The 19,507-nt window shown below is 36.1% G+C and overlaps 4 protein-coding genes across 5 annotated transcripts; 3 read left to right on the top strand and 1 right to left on the bottom strand.

Moving 5' to 3' along the window:
- The first annotated feature begins 8,920 nt into the window (after positions 1–8,920).
- LOC111600399 (cilia- and flagella-associated protein 299-like) lies at positions 8,921–10,165 on the top strand. Its single transcript, XM_023316479.2, has 2 exons — positions 8,921–9,393; positions 9,462–10,165. The coding sequence occupies exons 1-2, from the start codon at positions 9,079–9,081 to the stop codon at positions 9,852–9,854; spliced, it is 708 nt and encodes a 235-aa protein (XP_023172247.1). The 5' UTR covers positions 8,921–9,078; the 3' UTR covers positions 9,855–10,165.
- Positions 10,166–10,786: 621 nt separating this feature from the next.
- On the top strand, positions 10,787–11,691 carry LOC111600417 (cilia- and flagella-associated protein 299-like). 2 transcript variants are annotated; one of them, XM_023316497.2, is made up of 2 exons: positions 10,787–11,165; positions 11,228–11,691. In XM_023316497.2, the coding sequence occupies exons 1-2, from the start codon at positions 10,848–10,850 to the stop codon at positions 11,618–11,620; spliced, it is 711 nt and encodes a 236-aa protein (XP_023172265.1). In that variant the 5' UTR covers positions 10,787–10,847; the 3' UTR covers positions 11,621–11,691. The 2 variants fall into 2 exon arrangements, with proteins under 2 accessions (XP_023172265.1, XP_023172266.1); XM_023316498.1 differs by having other exon boundaries at positions 10,787–11,178; positions 11,246–11,327.
- Positions 11,692–12,650: 959 nt separating this feature from the next.
- Positions 12,651–13,754, bottom strand: LOC111600327 (cysteine and histidine-rich protein 1-like). The gene has a single exon (XM_023316391.2). The coding sequence runs from the start codon at positions 13,752–13,754 to the stop codon at positions 12,651–12,653; it is 1,104 nt and encodes a 367-aa protein (XP_023172159.2).
- A 2,511-nt stretch (positions 13,755–16,265) lies between these two features.
- Positions 16,266–16,790, top strand: LOC111600437 (protein nemuri). Its single transcript, XM_023316530.2, has one exon. The coding sequence runs from the start codon at positions 16,266–16,268 to the stop codon at positions 16,701–16,703; it is 438 nt and encodes a 145-aa protein (XP_023172298.2). The 3' UTR covers positions 16,704–16,790.
- Positions 16,791–19,507: the final 2,717 nt, after the last annotated feature.

Consider the following 19,507-nt stretch of genomic DNA (forward strand, 5'->3'; position numbering starts at 1 on the left):
ACGTCATCGACATAAACATAGCAGAATTTGCCAATCTGCTCTCGCAGTATGTCGTCGATGGTTCTTTGGAAGATGCTTGCTGCATTCTTTAATCCAAAGGGGAGTCTTTTGAACTCGTATTTCCCCCCGTTCACAGAGAAAGCGGTTTTTTCACGGTCGCGTTCAGCGAGTATGATCTGGTGATATCCAGACTTGAGGTCTAATGTTGAAAAGAATTTGGCTCTTCCCAAATTCCCCAATATCATTGATATATTTGGTATAGGGTATTTGTCAGGCACGGTTCTTTCGTTAAGTTTACGAAAGTCCATTACCAACCTCATTTTCCTATTGCCTGCTTCATCAGTACCCTTCTTGTCTACTACCCATATTGGGTTATTGTAGGGAGAGACGGACTTTTGAATTATATCATTTTTTAGCAGATCTTTGATTTCTTTGTTAACGAAATCAGCTGCTCCCATTGGATATGGGTAAAGCTTGGCATAGATCGGTTGCTCATCTGTGGTCCTAATGGTAGCCACGACTGATGTGTTATACGGCAACGCCTCGTCTGGGTCCGCAAAGGCCTTTTGTCTAGCTTTTAGCATTTTCAAAAAAGAACTTCTAGCTAAAGGGGATGCCTCTGCACAGTCTACATTCGTGAAATTTACATTTTTGCACGTGTGGAAGGTGATTTGTTCGACCTCCGTACCCCACTTAAGTTGTCCTGAAGCTAGACAAAGCGAAGCAGCTGCCTGCTTTAGCAGGTCAAGGCCTACAATCCCATCAAAAGTTGATAAGTCCGGCAGAATAAAAAAGGTTGCCTTTAACCCAAACATTGAAACAAAGCATTTGTGTGTGATTTGTGTCTCGCCGTGAATGGAATGAATTTTAAAGGGGGACTCTACCGAGCGGACGCCTTTCAACCCCTCGTGTGGCCGAATGAAATTCTTGGCCGCGCCCGTGTCTATGAGGAATCGCATGTCAGTCCCTGCTACTCTTCGTCTGATGACGGGTAGCAGGGATTTGCTCCTAAAAAATTGAGGGCTTCAGAGTCATAACTATCGTCATTGATTTGTGCCGCTGCGCTAGAGGCGGCATCAGCATACGCCTCTGCCCCCTGTCCCACGTCTTGTGTGACGTGATTCAGCCTCTGCTGATTCCTCTGACCGCTTGTGCGGTCAGATGCGGGGTGCTTCCTATTCGCGTAAGCAGGGGCCTGAGTGGGCTGCAAGACCCTTGAGAAGGAAGGATCGACCTCCATGGGCACCGGTGCGCCATTATTATTGTGCTGCCTGCTGCTTCGTTGGTCAGACTGCACTGGGGCCCTGCTTTGCTTGCTAAAGTGCGGATTCTTTGTACCGCTAGCTTGTGTTTCGGCTTGTTGCGAATGCCTCTCCTGTTGGTGACCCTGTGCTTTTGCATGCGGCTTGCGCTCTTTGTCTTCTAGACTTTTTGCGAAGTTAGCCGCGAATGCGTACCTTTCATGGTTTGACTCGACTTCTTGTGCGAGAGCTAGTGCTGAAGGCAAATCTCTGGGCTTTGCTGCAAAGAGCACGTCTGTAAGACTGCGCTTGAGACCCGATATGAACACACGCAACGCATCGTCGCGGAATTTTTCACATAGGCCCTTTGCTAAAGCCGGCTCATATGACATGTTAACTTTGTTAGTGAGAAGAGCGAGTTTCTTCTCCACCTCATCGTAATATTGAAGCAGGGACAGGCCACCTTGCCTCAAGGTACCTAATTCCTGTTCAATGACATGAATTGGTCTCTTGTCACTGTATGTGAAATCTAGGCGATTTATTATCGCATCAAAATTCAGTACAGTACCAAATGAGGCCAGCACCGCGTCTGCGGGGCCCCTAATCTTGCTTCTTATAATGATGACAGCCTGATAATGACGAGAACTGCCATTATGTGGTCTGAAGATCTCGTAAGCGGCTAATGCTGCCTGCCTCCAAGATACATAAGATTCCTGTGCTCCTGCGAACTCAGGTAAGCACTTGACGGCATCTAGCGGCTCGTCACAGTGAATATCGTTTCTAATTTCTATAGCAGAATATGCTACTACTTGTGGGGTGGCAAAGCTTGTTGCTGCTATTTGTTTAGCTAACTCATTAATTCTTTGAGTCAATGCTTGCTCCCTCTGCTGGTTTGCAGCGGCCTGTTCGGCTAAGGCATTGCTGATGGCCGTTCTTACTACTTCCCTAAGCTGATCTGGATCCATTCTATCTGATGGTGGAGGAACTGCCGGTATAAGTCTTGTAGACGGAACTCTGATACGAGTGTCACAGTCGGAATCTGAGTCGCTAGATTGCTCGCGAGGGCTTCTATATTGGCTGAACCGTGGCATGCGCAGGCCAGTGGCCGCGAAAAATTAAACGGGCCGTCAAAAGATGGGTCGAATTAGACACATAGAAAGTAACACTAAGTATTTTTATCAGCCTAAATTCTCAGAGCAGCCACTCTCACGTATTTCAGAAACTTGGTTCTGATTATTATAATCTAATCTGTTGCAATACGAAATACTCACTAGTACTAACAAATTTTTTATAAAGTAAATTTAAGAAATTTTGTGTTTGAAAAAAAAATGTTGGCTGGAGTATCCACTTACATGATTTAAATTCCAAAAAAAAAAAAAAAAATTTTTTTTTTTTTTTTTTTTTTTTTTTTTTTTACGTTGGGCGCCAATTAATATGTTGCTGGTCCAGCGATGAACTAGGCGTCGGTGGCAGGTCCAGCGTTGATCGGGTATTTATAGTCTTAATCAATAAGTTGCTGGTCCAGCTATGAGCTAGGCGTCGGTGGCAGGTCCAGCGTTGATCGGGTAATTATAATCTTCTTATGATGATTATGTTGGAGGGTTTGACTTCACCCCCTTTTCTATTAACTGGCCTTGTGGCTCAGCAATGATCAGAAATATAACAATTTGATTACGGCGGTGTGCCGGAGTAGTGCGGGTTTATTCTTCAAACTTCAATGCAAAACTGATTTTTAGCTACATAGAATATTTCACTTAAGCTAAGCCAAAACTCGCATCACACCACAATGTCATGGTCGGCAAGCCGACTCAGCAATCTTAGGCAATAACGGAAACTCTTGCAGTAAACAAAAGTATCTGGTTACCGCCGCTGACCATTGCAGTTATAGCGCGCTGATACAAAGTATGCAGTGTCGCAATTGCGAGGGCTGTTTCTTAACTTACGAAACACGCGATAGCGAGGGTTGGTTATAAACTTATGAAATACCCTATATTAAATGTTATGTGTTAACTTATATATTTTTATATATATATATGTGTAGCTTGAACATAAACCGTTGTCACGTTTCGATATCGTGACGTGGCTGGGATTGAAATATGTTTTTTATTTATTTTTGCTTTTTTTCTTACCGTCTTGCCTGGATTGTTGCAGCAGCTGTTGCATTTTTAACGCTGATTATATAGTTTTTCATTTGACGCCCAGTCGGACCGTTGTCATAAAAGTCAATATGGCAAACGCCTTGACCCTTTTTTCTTGTTTTTTTTTTTGGGCACACACATGCGGCAAGCAGCTGCAAGTTGTATACACAACTTAATCGCAGCATTTTCATAAAATTTTATTGAATTTAAAACCGAAGCCCGGCCACTTGAGCAAATATCATTTATTTTATTGTTCAATTCCGGAACGTAACGGACGGCTGACGATTTCAGCAACATTCCCACAGCGACTCCTTCTTACATGACTCCTAAGATGTGTTCCTTGTGCGTGTGTGTGTGTGTGTATTTGAGTGTGTACATTGCTCTGATTTTCTAGCTGTCTGCTGCCAAGCGGCAGCTGTGCCATAAAAACTAAAGCATCCTCGTTGTGTGGAATATGTTGTTGGCCGGCTGGCTCTGTTTGTGGCAGGCGGCCATACGTAATGAATGTTTATTGCACCGGACATGGACATGTTTTGCTCATTGCTCGCTCCTCTTTGTTGTTGGTCGCAACCAAACAAGACTGTGTAATTGCTTTCGGTTTCTCCACAGACATTTGCCATCTTTAAAACGATTTCTTAGCTCAAACAACAGTGAGGCAATCAGAGAATTCATATGAGAATGTATTTCAGCCATTTTTAATTAAGCAACCGGAGTCTTTGGCTTGGTCTTAAATCTAAAATAACCACCTAAGGTTATTAGATTTCTTACTGGCCAAACATTTTTTAAAATAAATACAATTTTTGATTTATCAAATTTGTGGCTTAAAAGCTAACAAATTAATATAGTTGAGAGTATAGCAAATCTACAGAAAACAATTGAATCTTAAGATAAGTAATTGGAGATAAAGCTGGACTGACAGACTTCTCTATTGGGTTCTCAATTGAAAGCATAGCTCACAATCAAAAGTTATTGTAGCTTAAAGCAAGCAGAGATAAAATTTGCAACAACCCATTAAGATAACGATGTATATAATGGCATCTATGCGTACAATTTGAAGTCTGTCAATTCCAGTTCAGTAATCTCCAAGCAGAATATACAAACAAAATCGTTGACACTTCAAACAAATAATGCTTGGACTAAGCTCATTTAATAACTACCATTTTTGTATAAAATTTCAATTTATATTTTAAAAATGTTCAATAATAAACCAAATTAAAGAATGGTTTTCTTTATATAAAAAAACATTCACAGATCTACTTCAATTTGTTAGCTGATGAACTACATGAACTAAAGCAACATTGAAAATATTTTATTTCGGGAGGAGTACATGAGCTGCAGACCCTTGAGTTTAGCTCTTGAGGCCTTTCGCACATTTACTTAAGTTATTTGACTTGTTTTGCCCTGTTTTGCCTGTCTTTTATTTTCTGTGTATTTTAGTTTTTTCTTATGTTTTGTTGTTGTTTTTGTTTAGGCGTCACTGAGGCCCCAAGCAGCAAAAGGGCCAAAGATGCAACAGAACACACGATACTTCGGGTTAATACAATTTTGTTGGGTCTCCTTCTTTGTGTTGCCAAAACAGTGGAATTTTCGGCTTGAAGGCAAGGAATATCCTTTTTGTTTCGCTGTTCTCCTTGCACGCTGATTTCTATTTTATAAGCGAAGCGCCTGAGCTACGGGAATACGAAGCGTGTCAGAGTTGGCATTAGAGCCTGACATGCCTGCAGGGACAATGTCGGAGCGTTGAGCTATGTAAAGGGTATTGATGTGCCTGTGTGCCTGTATGTGTGTGTGTGTGCGTGTGTGTAATTGTTGTGTTGTTGCCTGTCTCGACTTGATTGAGTTTTATGCACAGTTTAGTCTCCTGTGTTGTGCCTAATAGCCGTCGGCTCTTAGCCACGTGGCACACATCCTTAATTTAAGTGACGCCAGCCTTTGAAGTTGAAATCTGTCTTAGGCTTAAATTGTGCTCTTTCGTTTTGGAAATTGTGGCAAGCGCCTCAAAGATGACTCAATACGAATGCTCACTGAGCTAAAATTCACATTTTTTGACGTCACCGTTGGCCCCAATCGCTCTTTCAGTTTCTTCTTATTTTCCTCAACTCAAATATATTGCCTTTTCACCTTTATTTACGCTGCGATTTATTTATTTTCGCAATTTATATACACTATTCAGAAAGTATTTGAGCTTTACTACTTGGTAATATTTAAAAAAAAAACAATATATTTTTTTTAAATTAAAAAACCTGTAGTTAAAAAATTTGAAATATACGAATAAATAAATAATAATATTATATATTAAAACAAAAAAAATAAATAATATGCAAATTATCGATTTTATTAATTATATTATATATTATTTAATTAAAATTAATTAAATTATTAAAAATATTTTAATTTCTTATTTAAAATTATTTATTTTATAACATAAGTTATTAATTCTTAATTTTTAATGTTAAAGGAAAATTAATAATATATTGAAAGCTTTTTTAAGTAAAATGTATCCAAAATATATTTTAAATATTAAATAAGTATAACCTTGAGTATAACCTATTTATATTTTGTAGCCTTATTTAAAGTTTTTATTAGGATTTAATTCTTCAGTTTTTAATAAGCGCATATAAACTTCGGTAGCAATTTTTACTGATGAATATTTTATTTTATTTTTCCTATATACACACATATTTACTTATTCAGCTTTTAAACTTGCCTAAACTTGGGAGTCTAGTCTTTTGTGCCAACTGCCAATTCAATGGGCTGCATTCATGAGCTGTCTGAGTTTTTTTTATATATTTTTTTATATATATTTTTATTTGGTCTTTCGCTTTTGGCTTGTTTGCTTTTTCATGGATGTCTGCCCAAAAAGGTTGAGCGAATGCTCACTTGAAGCATATGTGTATGGGGCGTGTTTGGGTGTGTGTGTTTGGGTGTCTCTATAAAGCAAGTCATTGATGTTATATGACATCGCACAGTTGACATCATTATAAGTAGAATAAAAAACTCTTACATAACTCTAAGTATTTGTATAGTAGTTTAGCTAAAGTTTGCGGATAACTCATATATATATATATATACATATTTTTATTTATAACATAATAAATGACGTATGTACAAATTGCGATAGTATTATTATTAATCTATTTTATTATTCAAAATTAATAGAAAAAAATGCATTCAAATTATATAAGAAGATAATTGAAGATTAAAAATATTCATTTATTTTATTAAATACTTTTTATATATATAAACATATATTTTTTTTATTTAATCATTAAAACTTTTAAAAATATATTCATATATATTCAACTATACTTTTATAAAAAAATATTTATTATATTATTATTTTTTGGATAAGTTAAGTATCTTAGAGCAGTAAAATTATTTAAAAATAATTATATAAATATTGATATTTACCCAATATATATATATTATTTTGAATTTGTAAACTAAAATATATTAACACAAAATTAATATATTTCTTAAAGCTTAAACATTTGTATATTGTAATATTTTATCTTTAGCTTGGGCTGAGCAAATCGAGTGGTGCCTGAAAATTGAATATTTGGCTTGCTTTATCTTTTTCACCTGTCTATCGTCAACACTTTTGACTTAACTTCAATTAGATGTCGTTGCCTGTCCTGGCTGAAATGCAAAGACGCTTTTATATTTGCGTCGAGACGCCTTTGTGCGCAAATATTCAGGGCTTATGCAAAAGAAATCTCCATTATGCAGGATAATTGAAGCGCAAGGCGCCACTCAAAGTCTACGTCAACTTTTAGGTCTGTCTGCCTGTCTATCAGAATCGAGTTGAGTTGAATTGAGTGTTTGAGTTTAAGAATTTCGATTTGCAATTGCCAGGTTAAGCCAAAGTCGAGGCCAAACGAGTACTCAGTTTAATTCAAGCCATATGCATTGGGCTTAAATAATCTGTCTGCACACATTCACACACACAATTTCTTTCTCTCCGTATTTTAACGTATACGTTTAGCCCCAAAAATTAGGCTACAAAAATTATGATTATGATGTGTTCATTGTTTTAATGCGTCCCCTTGCCAAAAGGCAATTTGCCAAATACGCATTGCCAACACAAATATCAAGTACCTACAAGCACACAATAATACACACACGCAAACATACAAATATACAAAGTGTGCTCAACTTTTCAAGTACTTACAAATCGTCACTGGATAGGAATTAACTATGAGAGGCTATCTTAAAAATATATATGATTTTGTAACATGTAAAAAAATAAATATCTTTAAAAATATATTAAAATAATATACATAAATATTAAAAAAAAAAAGATATACAAATTATAAGATATATATATTTTTATTGTTTATTGCTTTATTTATATTTAATAAATTTATAAATATAAACTTATATTCGAATACCTGTATAAATAACGCCAAAGTTAGTGCATTTGCTTGGCGCATTACAAAATTACAAAATTGAAAAATTCTATATTTTTCGTAGGTTTTTGTCTTTTGGCGTAAGAATTTTGTTTACATTTCGTTCTACTAATCACATGCAAATCCTTTTAAGTCGCAATGACTTTCTGACTCGGGCGCATAATAAGCTCATTTGTAATGGAAATAAGTACACACGCTCCAGCCAGATCTCTGTGTGTGTGTGGGTGACTGTTTGTGTTTGTAATAGCTGCAGGTTATTTGGCATAACCTTTCTTTCTGTGTGTTGTTTTTGTAGCTATTGCCTTACCGGCAGTTGGGCTACAGTTAACCTGCTTTTGTTTATGGCATATGAGTCTACATATGTGTATGTGTGTGTGTGTGTGCCTGTGTGCACATTAAAATATGAATCTAATGTTCATTTTATGCGCGTAATTTATGCTGCCAGGCAAAAGCGAGCATCATTTGTACAGGGTGTTGACTTACTTATAGGCAGGCACTGTGCTCTAGCCGCCAGCATAATGATGTGTGACTGCTCAGCTTTAAAATGTATAAAACCTACTGTGAAATAAAGTTGTGACTTCAAATGATCAGAGAACAATTGTATTCAGCTGTATAACAGTTGTAGAGAAGTTATTCAACAATTGTATAACCGTTATATAAGAGTTATATTACAGTCATATAAAAGTTAATTAACAGTTGCTTAACAGTTGTATAACAGCTGTATACAAATCCTTTTGAATAATTCAAATTCGATTTATTAAACAATATTTTCATAGAACATAATTGTATTTTTTTTTAATTATTAAGTATTATAAAAATATTAATAAATAAATAAACTTAAAATAAAAAAATATTCTAGTTTGCTAAAATCATAAAATATATTGTAATTTAAAATCAAAATTACCCATGGAGAATAATTTCGTCCATTAGAATGCAATTTTATAACATCAGAATAACTGTTATACAGATTTCAATTTTCAATTTAATAAACAAAATGTTAAATTATAATAGCAATATTAACAAATTGAAAGCTTCGTCGAATAGCTGTTTTAAGTAGGCGTAGCTTTGTTCAATATCTGTAAAACTCTTGAAACTCAGAGAGACATTAGCAGTCGAACAAAAACATAAATAGACTAAACAACAAACACAACATAAAAACACAATCATTAATACCTAAAACAAAAAAAAAAACTACAACATATAGATACATACAAATACATAAAGATACATGGACAAACATAAAGATACATACAGACACAAGTTATATTTAAATAAGTATTAGGTTAGACAATGGCTCTCCTCGGCGATTTCAATGTGCTGAAATTCAATAACTATGCTGATTATCTTCTGTCGTTTACCAAGATCGATGAATATCGATATTTGAACAGTAAAGCTGTAGCCAATGCGGTGATTAAGCTCGGGTATCGCACAAATACAATTATATATGAAGAAGATGAATTTTATGAGTTACGCAGGAATCTACTTATGTTGCTTAATCCAAAGCATGAAACAACAAATTTGTTCAGTACTTATCTGAAGAGCACGGATCCGGCAATAGTTGCTTTGGCCCATCGAGAGGCTCCCAATATACAGAAGAAGTTATCGGTAAGCTAAAATCTATTTTAGAATTAATCTGATTATGTTTCCTCTTCTATATGTTCTCTGTATGCTAGACTATTATATTACTGCAATTGCGACAGCGCAGCGGTTTCGATATATCGGGCTATATCGACTATGAGGATAGCTTGAGCGCCTGTGCTCAGCATAAGCTTGGCGCTATCAATTGGAGGGCAATATTTGAGGGTCGCTCTATGCTGCGACCCACTCAGGATCATTTAAGTTTCTATGACTGGCATAGCGGTAAAATTTCCTTTAATAATAGCAGAAACTATTGTATCATACATTCAAGTGGCTCGCTGATGTTCATGCACAAAGGCGATCACAAATTTATTCCCGTTACGACGGCAGATAACTTGTACAAAGATAATGTGAAACGCACATACTATACCTCGCCCATATACGGTTGTGTTATACTGTATGATCATATTGTACGAAAAGCAACTTAGGCTTAATTCAAGAGAAAATCTTCATTTATATGACATTTTCGCACGATTTATATCTCCATAATTTGGATTGATTGGATATCAAGGAAATGAGAAGCAACTGAAGTGCACAAGTCGAAACTGTTCGACTAGAGGATACCCTCACTCTCGCGACTATGAGACACCCTCACCTCCAGAGCTAATATTTCAATCATTCTACGATTCTTTTATGTACTCGTAGCAGTGCGCTTGGGCTGTCGTATGGGACTTACTATAGGACTTGAGATGTCTCCTTTCCTAAATCCAAAATATACAAAATTAGGAAAAAACAATTAAGCTAAATATATTAAATAATTTATAAAAATAATATTTAATTATGATAAACAAAAAAATATATTAATAAAAATAAAATGAACATAAAAATAAATATAACTTCAAATCGAAATTAATTTTTAATTATATATATATATATTATATTTATATATAGAAAGAAGCTACATCAGATGGTGACAACTGCTGAAACCAGGCGCAAAAGAATAAACAGATCCGGCAGAAATTGTTGGAGCGAATGTGCCACTGCCAAGAGGCTTTTAACAGAGCCTGTGACTTCGCCGACAAGTTTTTGCGAAGGAAAAAGTGGACTCTTAAGGTTAATGCGTGATACCATCTGATTCCCGGGTAGCTGGCAGCGCAAGAAAACGGAAGTCCGATACACCGGTCAAAGTGGCAAGTGCATAAAGCATTTATACCTATCTCAACAACAAAATCAAAAATTAATTAATAATAAATAAATATTTGTATTACAAATTAACAATTATTAAAAGTTGTTTTTATTATTTTAAATTTTGTACATAGTATGCTACGCTTAACTTTGGCCCAATCAAACTAATCAATTTCAGTTACACACTAACTACTACATAAACAAAAACAAACACAAAAAAAAAAAAAAAAAACAATATAAAAACCAAAAATAACATAAAACAATTACAGCTTAAAAAGATAAAAAAAAAAAAGAAAATGTCGCACACCATCGGTGATTATAGACTGTTGTCTTTCGATACCTACCAGGACTATCTGAAATCAAATACAAAGACTGATGCGTATAAGTATTTGAGGAACGCTAAAGTTGTGAATCAGGTGGTTAAGCTAGGCTATCACACGAATGTCACCATATACGAGGAAAATCAATTTTACGAGATCAAAGAAAAACTTCTCGAGCAAATGAATCCAGTATCGCATCATGGCTTGTTGTTTAGTAGTTTTATGAAAGGTAATGATCCGGCTTTATGTGCTCTGGCGTCGCGAGAAGAGCGCAACATGCAGAAGAAATTATCGGTAAATAAAATCGGTAAATTATTAGCATAATAAACTGATACAATCTTGATTATATTTGCCAGACCATTATATTTGTGCAGCAACGACGGCGCAGTGGCTTCGATATATCCGGCTATATAGACTACGAGGATAGCTTGCGGGCAAGCAGCCTTCATCTGCTCGGCTGCACCAATTGGCAGGCCATATTCGAGGGCCGCATCCTGTTGAGGCCGAAACACACCGACTTGAGCTACTATGATTGGCACAGCGGCAAAATTCACTACAATAACACCAACAACTATGACGTCATGCATGTTGGCATTGCCTTGCTATTCAAATACAAGGGCGATCACAAATACATTCCGTTGATAAGTTCGGATGGCCTCTTCAGAGAAAATGTGAAGCGCACAGCCATAGCGTCGCCAATGTACGGAATGATGGTTTTATATGATCATATCATTAGGAAGGCCACCTAATAATATATAGCTATAACCATTTTTACATAGACATACAAATACAGTGTGTAGTACTTCATCTATAGTATAAGGTAGCTTATAAGAAAATAAACTACATAACCATATCGAGCAAAGAGAAAGAATTTGTTTTAATAAAAAAGAGATTACAAAGCGGCCTATGTATTGGATTATATAGAATAGTGTTAGAAAAGTATATGCATTAAATTCAATTGAATTATTCTGGTAATTAAATATTTAAATAATTAAATCTTAAAAATTAATTTATAACATTTTTATTAATTATGAAAAGCTAAGTTCATTTAATTAAACTTTAACTTCTGGAAACTTAAAAATATTTCTTTATGCATGAAGAGCAGCAGGAACAGTAGTAGGATGAGGAGCATGAGCAGGATGTGGACCAGGAACAGAAAGAGGAAAAGTAGAGGGAAGAGGAATAGATAGGAATAGGAATAGGAACAGAAACAATTAAAATATTTTCTTACTTAAATATGTAATAAATATAAAAAACTTACAAGTGAAAAATAAATACGACTTGAAATAAAATAAAATCTCAAAGATAAATATTAAAATTAATATTATTATATTTTAAAAAATATAATAAATAATTGAAGAAATATACAATAAACTCAAATCAACTATATTTAAAATGATTACATAAATATTTGCAATTAAATTTTATTGCAATTAAATTTTATAAATTTTTACAGCACTTAGCATTTTTTCATCTCTGCTTTCCTTATATACAACCGAATAAGTCTCTTCACTTCAAACAAATTTTACATAACCGAAAACTTCAAATAATTTCGACCTAAATTGCTTCAAAAGTCGGTTGCTGACACCTATTTGATATGCATTTATTAAATATAGAAAAGTATTTCAAAAATGCGATTAAAATATTCATAGAAAATCATATTTGGAACTTATCCAGTCTTTTACTCTCGTAAGGACACATAAAAATAAAGACAATATCAAAATAAATAAAATTTTCTCTTGCATATATATAGGAATATATATGTGTATATATCCATAGCTATATACGAGCCATAAGTAGGCGACCATAAAAGCCACGATCGTTCAGCAGCTTTGCGCAATTCAGCCACGAATTCTTGTAGAGCAAAGTCAACGGACCGTAGACATTCTCCCGTGTGAAGTCGCACTTTTCGCATAGATTCGGCTGGAAGCGCACCTCCGAGTAGGTGCCGCTGACCAGGGTGTAGGTGAGTCCCAGTGAACCGCGACAGCCGTCCGGCGACTCGAGGCACAGCTGAAAGAGTAAACTGCAATTGCAGTTCTGCTGATCGGCTGGCTGCTCCACATCGTCAGGCGTCTGCCATTTGAGCTGGATGGACCAGCTCTGGCTAAACGCCTCAAAGATGCTGCAGATCTTGAAATTGTTACGCGGAAATCCCTCCACTTGTGGCAATAACTGCAGCAGTCTCACCGTAATATGAGGCAATTGCAACAACTTCATTATTTTGCCCAGCAGACACTGTTTGGCATCGCGTGCCGCTTGCAGCTGATTCAGCTCATCCAGCAGTTGCAGTCCACGTTTGTCCTGATACTGACAGTTCTTCTCGTGTTCCGTCACCGCTACGCCCAGCACCCCTTTCCACTTGCAGCCAATGCGCCGATACTTGCACGTCACCAGCCGCAGGGGGCAGTCCGTCTGGCAATGATCGCGCAGGTAGCAGCGCTGCACATTCAGTCCACAATCCTCACAGGCGACCTGTAGCTCAGCCAGTTGACGTTCGCCCTCTTGGTTGCGGTAGGGCTCATGCCGATAGATGCGCACACTGCACTCTGGACAGGTGCCCAGCTGTGTGTCCAGCATCTTGTCCAGCACACGCATCTGGTAGCACCCGGCACAGAGAATGTGCTCGTATTGACACTGATAGAGCGTCGTAAATGGCAGCGTTTTACACACAATGCACCGAAAGGCTTCGATCTCATTCGAAATGCCCTCGATGGTGCCGCACGCATTGGGTACATTTGTCATCTCATCATCCGTATCGCAATAGCTTGATAAGCTTATGCTTCGATCCGGCATTTCGGACGGAGCAAGCAGGGATATGCTGGGGTGTGCCTGTGGCGTGTCATCATTACTCTCGCCCCTTTGTACGTTCTCAGTAGACATGCTGTTTAATAGTTGTATTTAAATATCTCAACTTATATAATATAAGTAACTATATGTATATAAATATATATATTGAAAATATGTATGTGAATTTTGTAAACGTAGTTACTGGGATGTGCTGTATAAAGACTTTTAGTACTCACACTTAAAACGACTCTTCGAATTACAGCTTACTTCGATTAGCTTTGTACGAATATATTTAATTCTTACATTATAATATTATTATATTATAATAATTTTATTCAATAAAAATCTGTATAATAAATTTTTTTTTAATTTTTAGAAGACTTATTTTTTAAAAATAATTTTTTAATTTCCCAAAAATATTAATGTGTGCAATTTTTATAAAAAATATAATTAAGAAATATTCTTATAAAATTTATATTGAATTATATTTTAAAAAATATAATAAATAATTCAAGAAATATACAATAAACTCAAATCAACTATATTTAAAGTTATTACATAAATATTTGCAATTAAATTTTATACATTTTTTGCTTCGTTTTGGCTATTTGAAGTTTTTGTTGCCTGAAAGAAGCTTGGCCAGAAATAGAAGCCGCATGCGAACTTCTTTTGTTGTCGATAAATTTAATTAGGAAATTTTTTAATTAGTTTTTGCACTCAAAGAATCGAGCTGGGCGAAAAATCATAGTAGCAGCATATTAAATAACCCTGGCTTGACAAATTGGCAGACAGTAATAAGGGACGGCTGCCAGCTTGGGAAGTGACTCAAAGAAGTTTATAAAAAACGAAAGGGAAAACTCCTATAGCTGACTTAAAAAGGAAAAGAGAAGAAAAACTATCTGGCAGCTGCTTTGGCTAAATAATAAACAGCCCTAAATCATTTCAACAAATGCCAGCCACGTGATTTCCGCCTGCTGCACGTGCCACAACGGCTCCTCCTTGCATCACCTCACAGCTGCCGAAGCAGAAATTATTGGCAACGCGCTTAAGCGCAATAAATATGTTTGATTGCTGGCAACGAGCCAAAAATACAAAATACAAAAAAAAACAAATTTCAGTTTTTCGAGTGCACTTTCAACATTCGCTGTGGGCCAGTGCTCCCGTACATATCTACCATATCCCGCCGCTCCTGCCGCCAATTTGTAATTCATTATTTGTAAATCGCTGCAAGCTGTTTGCGCTGCAGTTTTTAATAGACGCTGATGCCGATCTGTGCAAGGCACACAAAGCATCGCCAGCAAAACGGATAAGCAAACAAAACAAAAAAAAACAAAAATGAAAAACGGTTTTCTTGCTACATAAATTACTTTCCTTTTATAAGCTGCAGACAATTTAAAGCTGGTTTCTAGATGTAACAAATATTAGTAAGCAATCATAAGCAAACGTGGAGCAATTTTATTGGATTAAGGTAGATTTTGTACTATCAAAAAAAATTTACTATTACTAAATTTATTATTATTTATTACTAAATTTACGGCTAAACAGAAGTTTTTGGGTTGTGAAGCCAATAAATAAAATTTAATTTTACAGAATAAACTATGAAGTACTTTCTTTTAATTTTAGTTTAGGTTTCGATATATATACATAAGTAACTTTAAAGTATTATATAATATTTACAATTAGGTTAAATATTTATAAGTTATTATTCTTATTTAAAAATATTTTCTGAATTAAAAAAGTAAATTTTATAATTTTATATACATTATTTTTCATTTATAAATAATTAATGAAAACAAAAAAATTTGTAAGAAATGTATTTCAAAAAATTTATTGCACTGATAAATTTTAAATTGACACACTTAAAAACTAATTATAATTGCTGAAATCTTATATATATAAACCTAATATCTATATAACATATAAAAAGCTTTGTATAAATTATTTATAATTTATTTTAAATCATTCTATTCCACTATCTAATCTATATTATGCACTCTACTTTGCTCAAATGCTTTAATAGAAACCTGGTAAGTTCGCAACGGCCAAAGGACAAACAGGAAACTTAAAACCTTATGTACGTCCCATGGCCAAAGGAATGAAAACCGCTTAAAAGAAGCTTGAGTCAGACTGAAAAAATAAAATAAAATAAATAAAAAGGGAAGTAAAGAAAAGTGCAACTAAAAACGCTTTTGTGCACAATTCGATTATTTACGTAACATTTTTTTAAATGATATTTCCCGCTGGCCAAGGGGGTTAGCGTGTTTGGATTGTAATGGAGCTGATGCCAAGGGAAACCAATTATCTAGTAGCATGGCATGGCATGGCGTGGCATGGCATGAGCTAGGGAGTGAGGCCAAAGCAGCGCAAAGCCAAGAATATAAGTATCTGGCAGCTGTGGAGGCAAACAGCAAACAAAAGATCAAATTAATAGCCAACTAGTTTCTCGACCGGCAACAAATACAGCTGGCAGAACGTCACTTGCAGTGGCCCAACATTTGTACAGTTTGGCGGCAGATGGGTTAGGGCAAACATGAAACACGCTATAAAACGCAGATGATGGTGCAACAGAGGCATCACAAACATATCCGGTGTTCAACCATAAGCATGTCAAACAAGTACGCATTGATCTTTGCCCTGGCAGCCCTCTGCTGCCTGGTGGCAACCACCGAGGCAGCTGCACAGCGACGCAACGGCCTGGTACGCACGCCCATCGAACAGGCGGACGAGATCCAGCCAGTTGACGCGGACAACGAAGAAGTCGAAGAAGGCCAAATCGATGAAGAGGGCGATCAGGAGGGTCGTGAAGAGGCTGGCCAGGTTGCAGTTCAATCCAACGAGCATCGCAACACCGCCATCGATAATGGGTCAAAGAAAACGGTTGCTCGGCCCAGCAACGAAGATGGCCGTGCCAGGCGCGTCGTCCGCAGGCGTCGTGGCAACCGTCGCAACAGGAGCAACCGTCGTCGTCGTGGTGGTCGCAAAAATCGCAGTGGCGTCCGTCGCACCATCAGAAGGCGCAGTGGCAAGCCCCTGAGGGGTTAAGCCATCCATGCTACACACACTCAATCCGATACGGACACACCGATGTACTTAGGCCAACACAATACACACACACACACCAACACACGCGCACACATTGAACTGATTTATGTGTTATACTTATTTAATTTTCCTTTCAAAAACAATCCAAAACCAAATACAAATTTTCACTAAAAACTATATATTTTCTTTGATGTTTTCTGTGGGGGTAAAACACAAAAAAATGCCACAACTCTATCATAAATTTAAAGCCTGAATATTGATTGAGTTTGTTTAATTTATTATTATTATATTTAATAAAGATATTTCTAAAATGATTGGTTAAAATATATAGACAAATCATGTATAAGTCTTTGTTTTAAATATTCAAAAATTAAAAATGGTTAAACAATTTTTTTATATAAAATATTTTAAGAGATATCGAATTATATTACGTGAGTAAAATATTTAAATTATATTTCGTTTTATGCCATATTATAAAAAATATTTATTATAATTTAAAGCTATTAAAATCAGAAGAAGATATAGAACTAGACAATAGTACAATAATATATATAACTAAGCATATATTTTAGGAGAACTTTTTAGATATAGAACTTTCAAAAATTATTTGCAATAATAGATAGGGAAATGCAGAGAATATATGAAAACAAAAACTTATTTAAAAAGATCGAATCTGAAGTATATATAATAAAAGAATTGGAAAAATATTCAATTCAATATAGAGATTTAAAAAAAAAAACAAAAAAATTTAGTTTATTCAGTATATAATTACGAATTATTTTTGAAGTGATAAACCCATTCACAACAAATATTTTATTTGTTATAATCTAGCTTGTAAAAGTGAAAGAATAACATTTGCAGGCAGTCAATTTGTAAATTAATTTGTAATTTGAAAAAACCATATTATATTAAAAAGTCATTTTAAATATATTCTTGATATATCAGAGAAACACAGAATATTTTTCTGAAAATAAGAAGTCAATGTTTAATATATTTTTTATAAATAAACATTTACACTATAATTTTTGAATAATTTAATGCGATCCAACATCATATAAGAGGATATTAAGAGCACATAGAAATAAAATGCGACGTGAGCAGCAAATAAGAAAACCTATATAAAAACCTATATTGAAGTTCTAAAATCAAAGCAATTCATGAAATTTTATGTCTTTATGCAGAAATCCGCATTTGTAGTCAGTACAAATGGAGACCTATATAAAACCTCTCACTATATATTTAATTAATTTCAGCCAGCTCTGTCAAATACCTTTAAGCTCCTTACGGTTGTATCTATGAACTATTGCCTCATCTTTTTTGCTAGCCAAGTTTACAGTTAGCTACATGTGTTTAAGCACTTGCCACATTGCAGCTGAAATGGATGGAAGTTTAAAGCATCGGTTTAATACAGTGCATGCCAAAAATTCTTTGGATTGCGAAGCGAAGTTTTGCAACAGCATGCGAAAAATGCCAGTGGCGCAAATGCCAGAGGCCTGCTACTCGTCAGCTACAGTTGAAGCTGGGCTCTTGCTCTGGCCAACAACTGAGGCGGGCGACGTGACATGTGACAAGAACTTGCCGCGGCTGCCTGCAGCAGCCAGATGCTGCTGCTGCTGGCTACAAAAATGATGAATGTGCCAATGTTTCTGGCCTGCTGGATGAAAATCTCTTGTGCTCTGCCTGCCTGCCTGCGCGCCCGTTCTGTCAGCGTTGTCTCAACTTATGCCGACTACACTCGAGCAAAACTTCTTAGCCAGTGTGTAAACGCAGTTGGGCCGCAACTTTTTGTGGCCGCCAAGTTGCAGCAATTTTTGGATTATTAGGCAACACTTGGTGCAGCGCACAGCATCTTGGCCAAGTTTATCAACACAAAAGTTTTTGTAGTGTAACGCCGAGAGTGCTACCTACCCTACTAAATGGCATACGCATTAAACCTCAAATAGTTTGTAGGCATCTCGGATGGGGCAGGAAATTAAATCCATGTGCTGAGCAGGCAGCTGGGAAAACATCAACACAACCAATGCCGCCATGTGCACATTTTGGATGGGCAGCCAACCGCATTGATGAGCATTTGCTATTGTTATTGCCCCAGTCGAGCCGGCGAACTGCATGTGTGGCATTTATTCAGTATTCGGTGTCGCTGCCAAAAATAATCACAATAATAATGAGACTTCGCTATACGTTACTCGTGACTCGCTTATGCGTTACTTGTGACAGTGCCTGCGCCTGTGCCTGAGCCTGCGCCAGGGACAAGGACGCTTAATTAAGCGCACAATGTGCATTCGAGAAATTTTGTAATTTCCTATCCATCAGCTACACGTATGCTCTTATCGCTCATTTTGCTCTGATGAATAGACAAGAAACGGGCGACTGTGTGTGGAGGTGTGTGTGTGTGCGGGTGTGTGTGAGTGCCTTTGTATGCATCTATTCGAGAAACAATAAGCTCTCGTCAATGTTTGTCTTTTTGAGCAACAACAAAGCAGCTCGAGCTAAACAATTCAGATATGACAATAAGGCAAATGAATTGAATACGTTTAGATAGACTCGGCAAACATATCGCAGCACCGCCCCGATCCGCCCACTCCTTTTTATATAAGCAAAGAAAGCTGCATACAATTTCAATAGAAATTTCATTTTACCTCCGTACAGCTCTCAATAATGACCCAATTTTCATATTTATACAGCATTTGGTAATTTACAAATTTAGGCCTATATAGAGTAATAGAAAGCTGTATCAATTGTTTATTTCGGTTGCTAAAAACCTTTGAATTGTGTAAATCATGAAAAATAATTTATCTTTGGAA

The sequence above is a fragment of the Drosophila hydei genome, unplaced genomic scaffold, assembly GCF_003285905.1.
Source record: "Drosophila hydei strain 15085-1641.00,03,60 unplaced genomic scaffold, DhydRS2 tig00008124-arrow-arrow-pilon, whole genome shotgun sequence".
NCBI classification, from domain to species: domain Eukaryota; kingdom Metazoa; phylum Arthropoda; class Insecta; order Diptera; family Drosophilidae; genus Drosophila; species Drosophila hydei.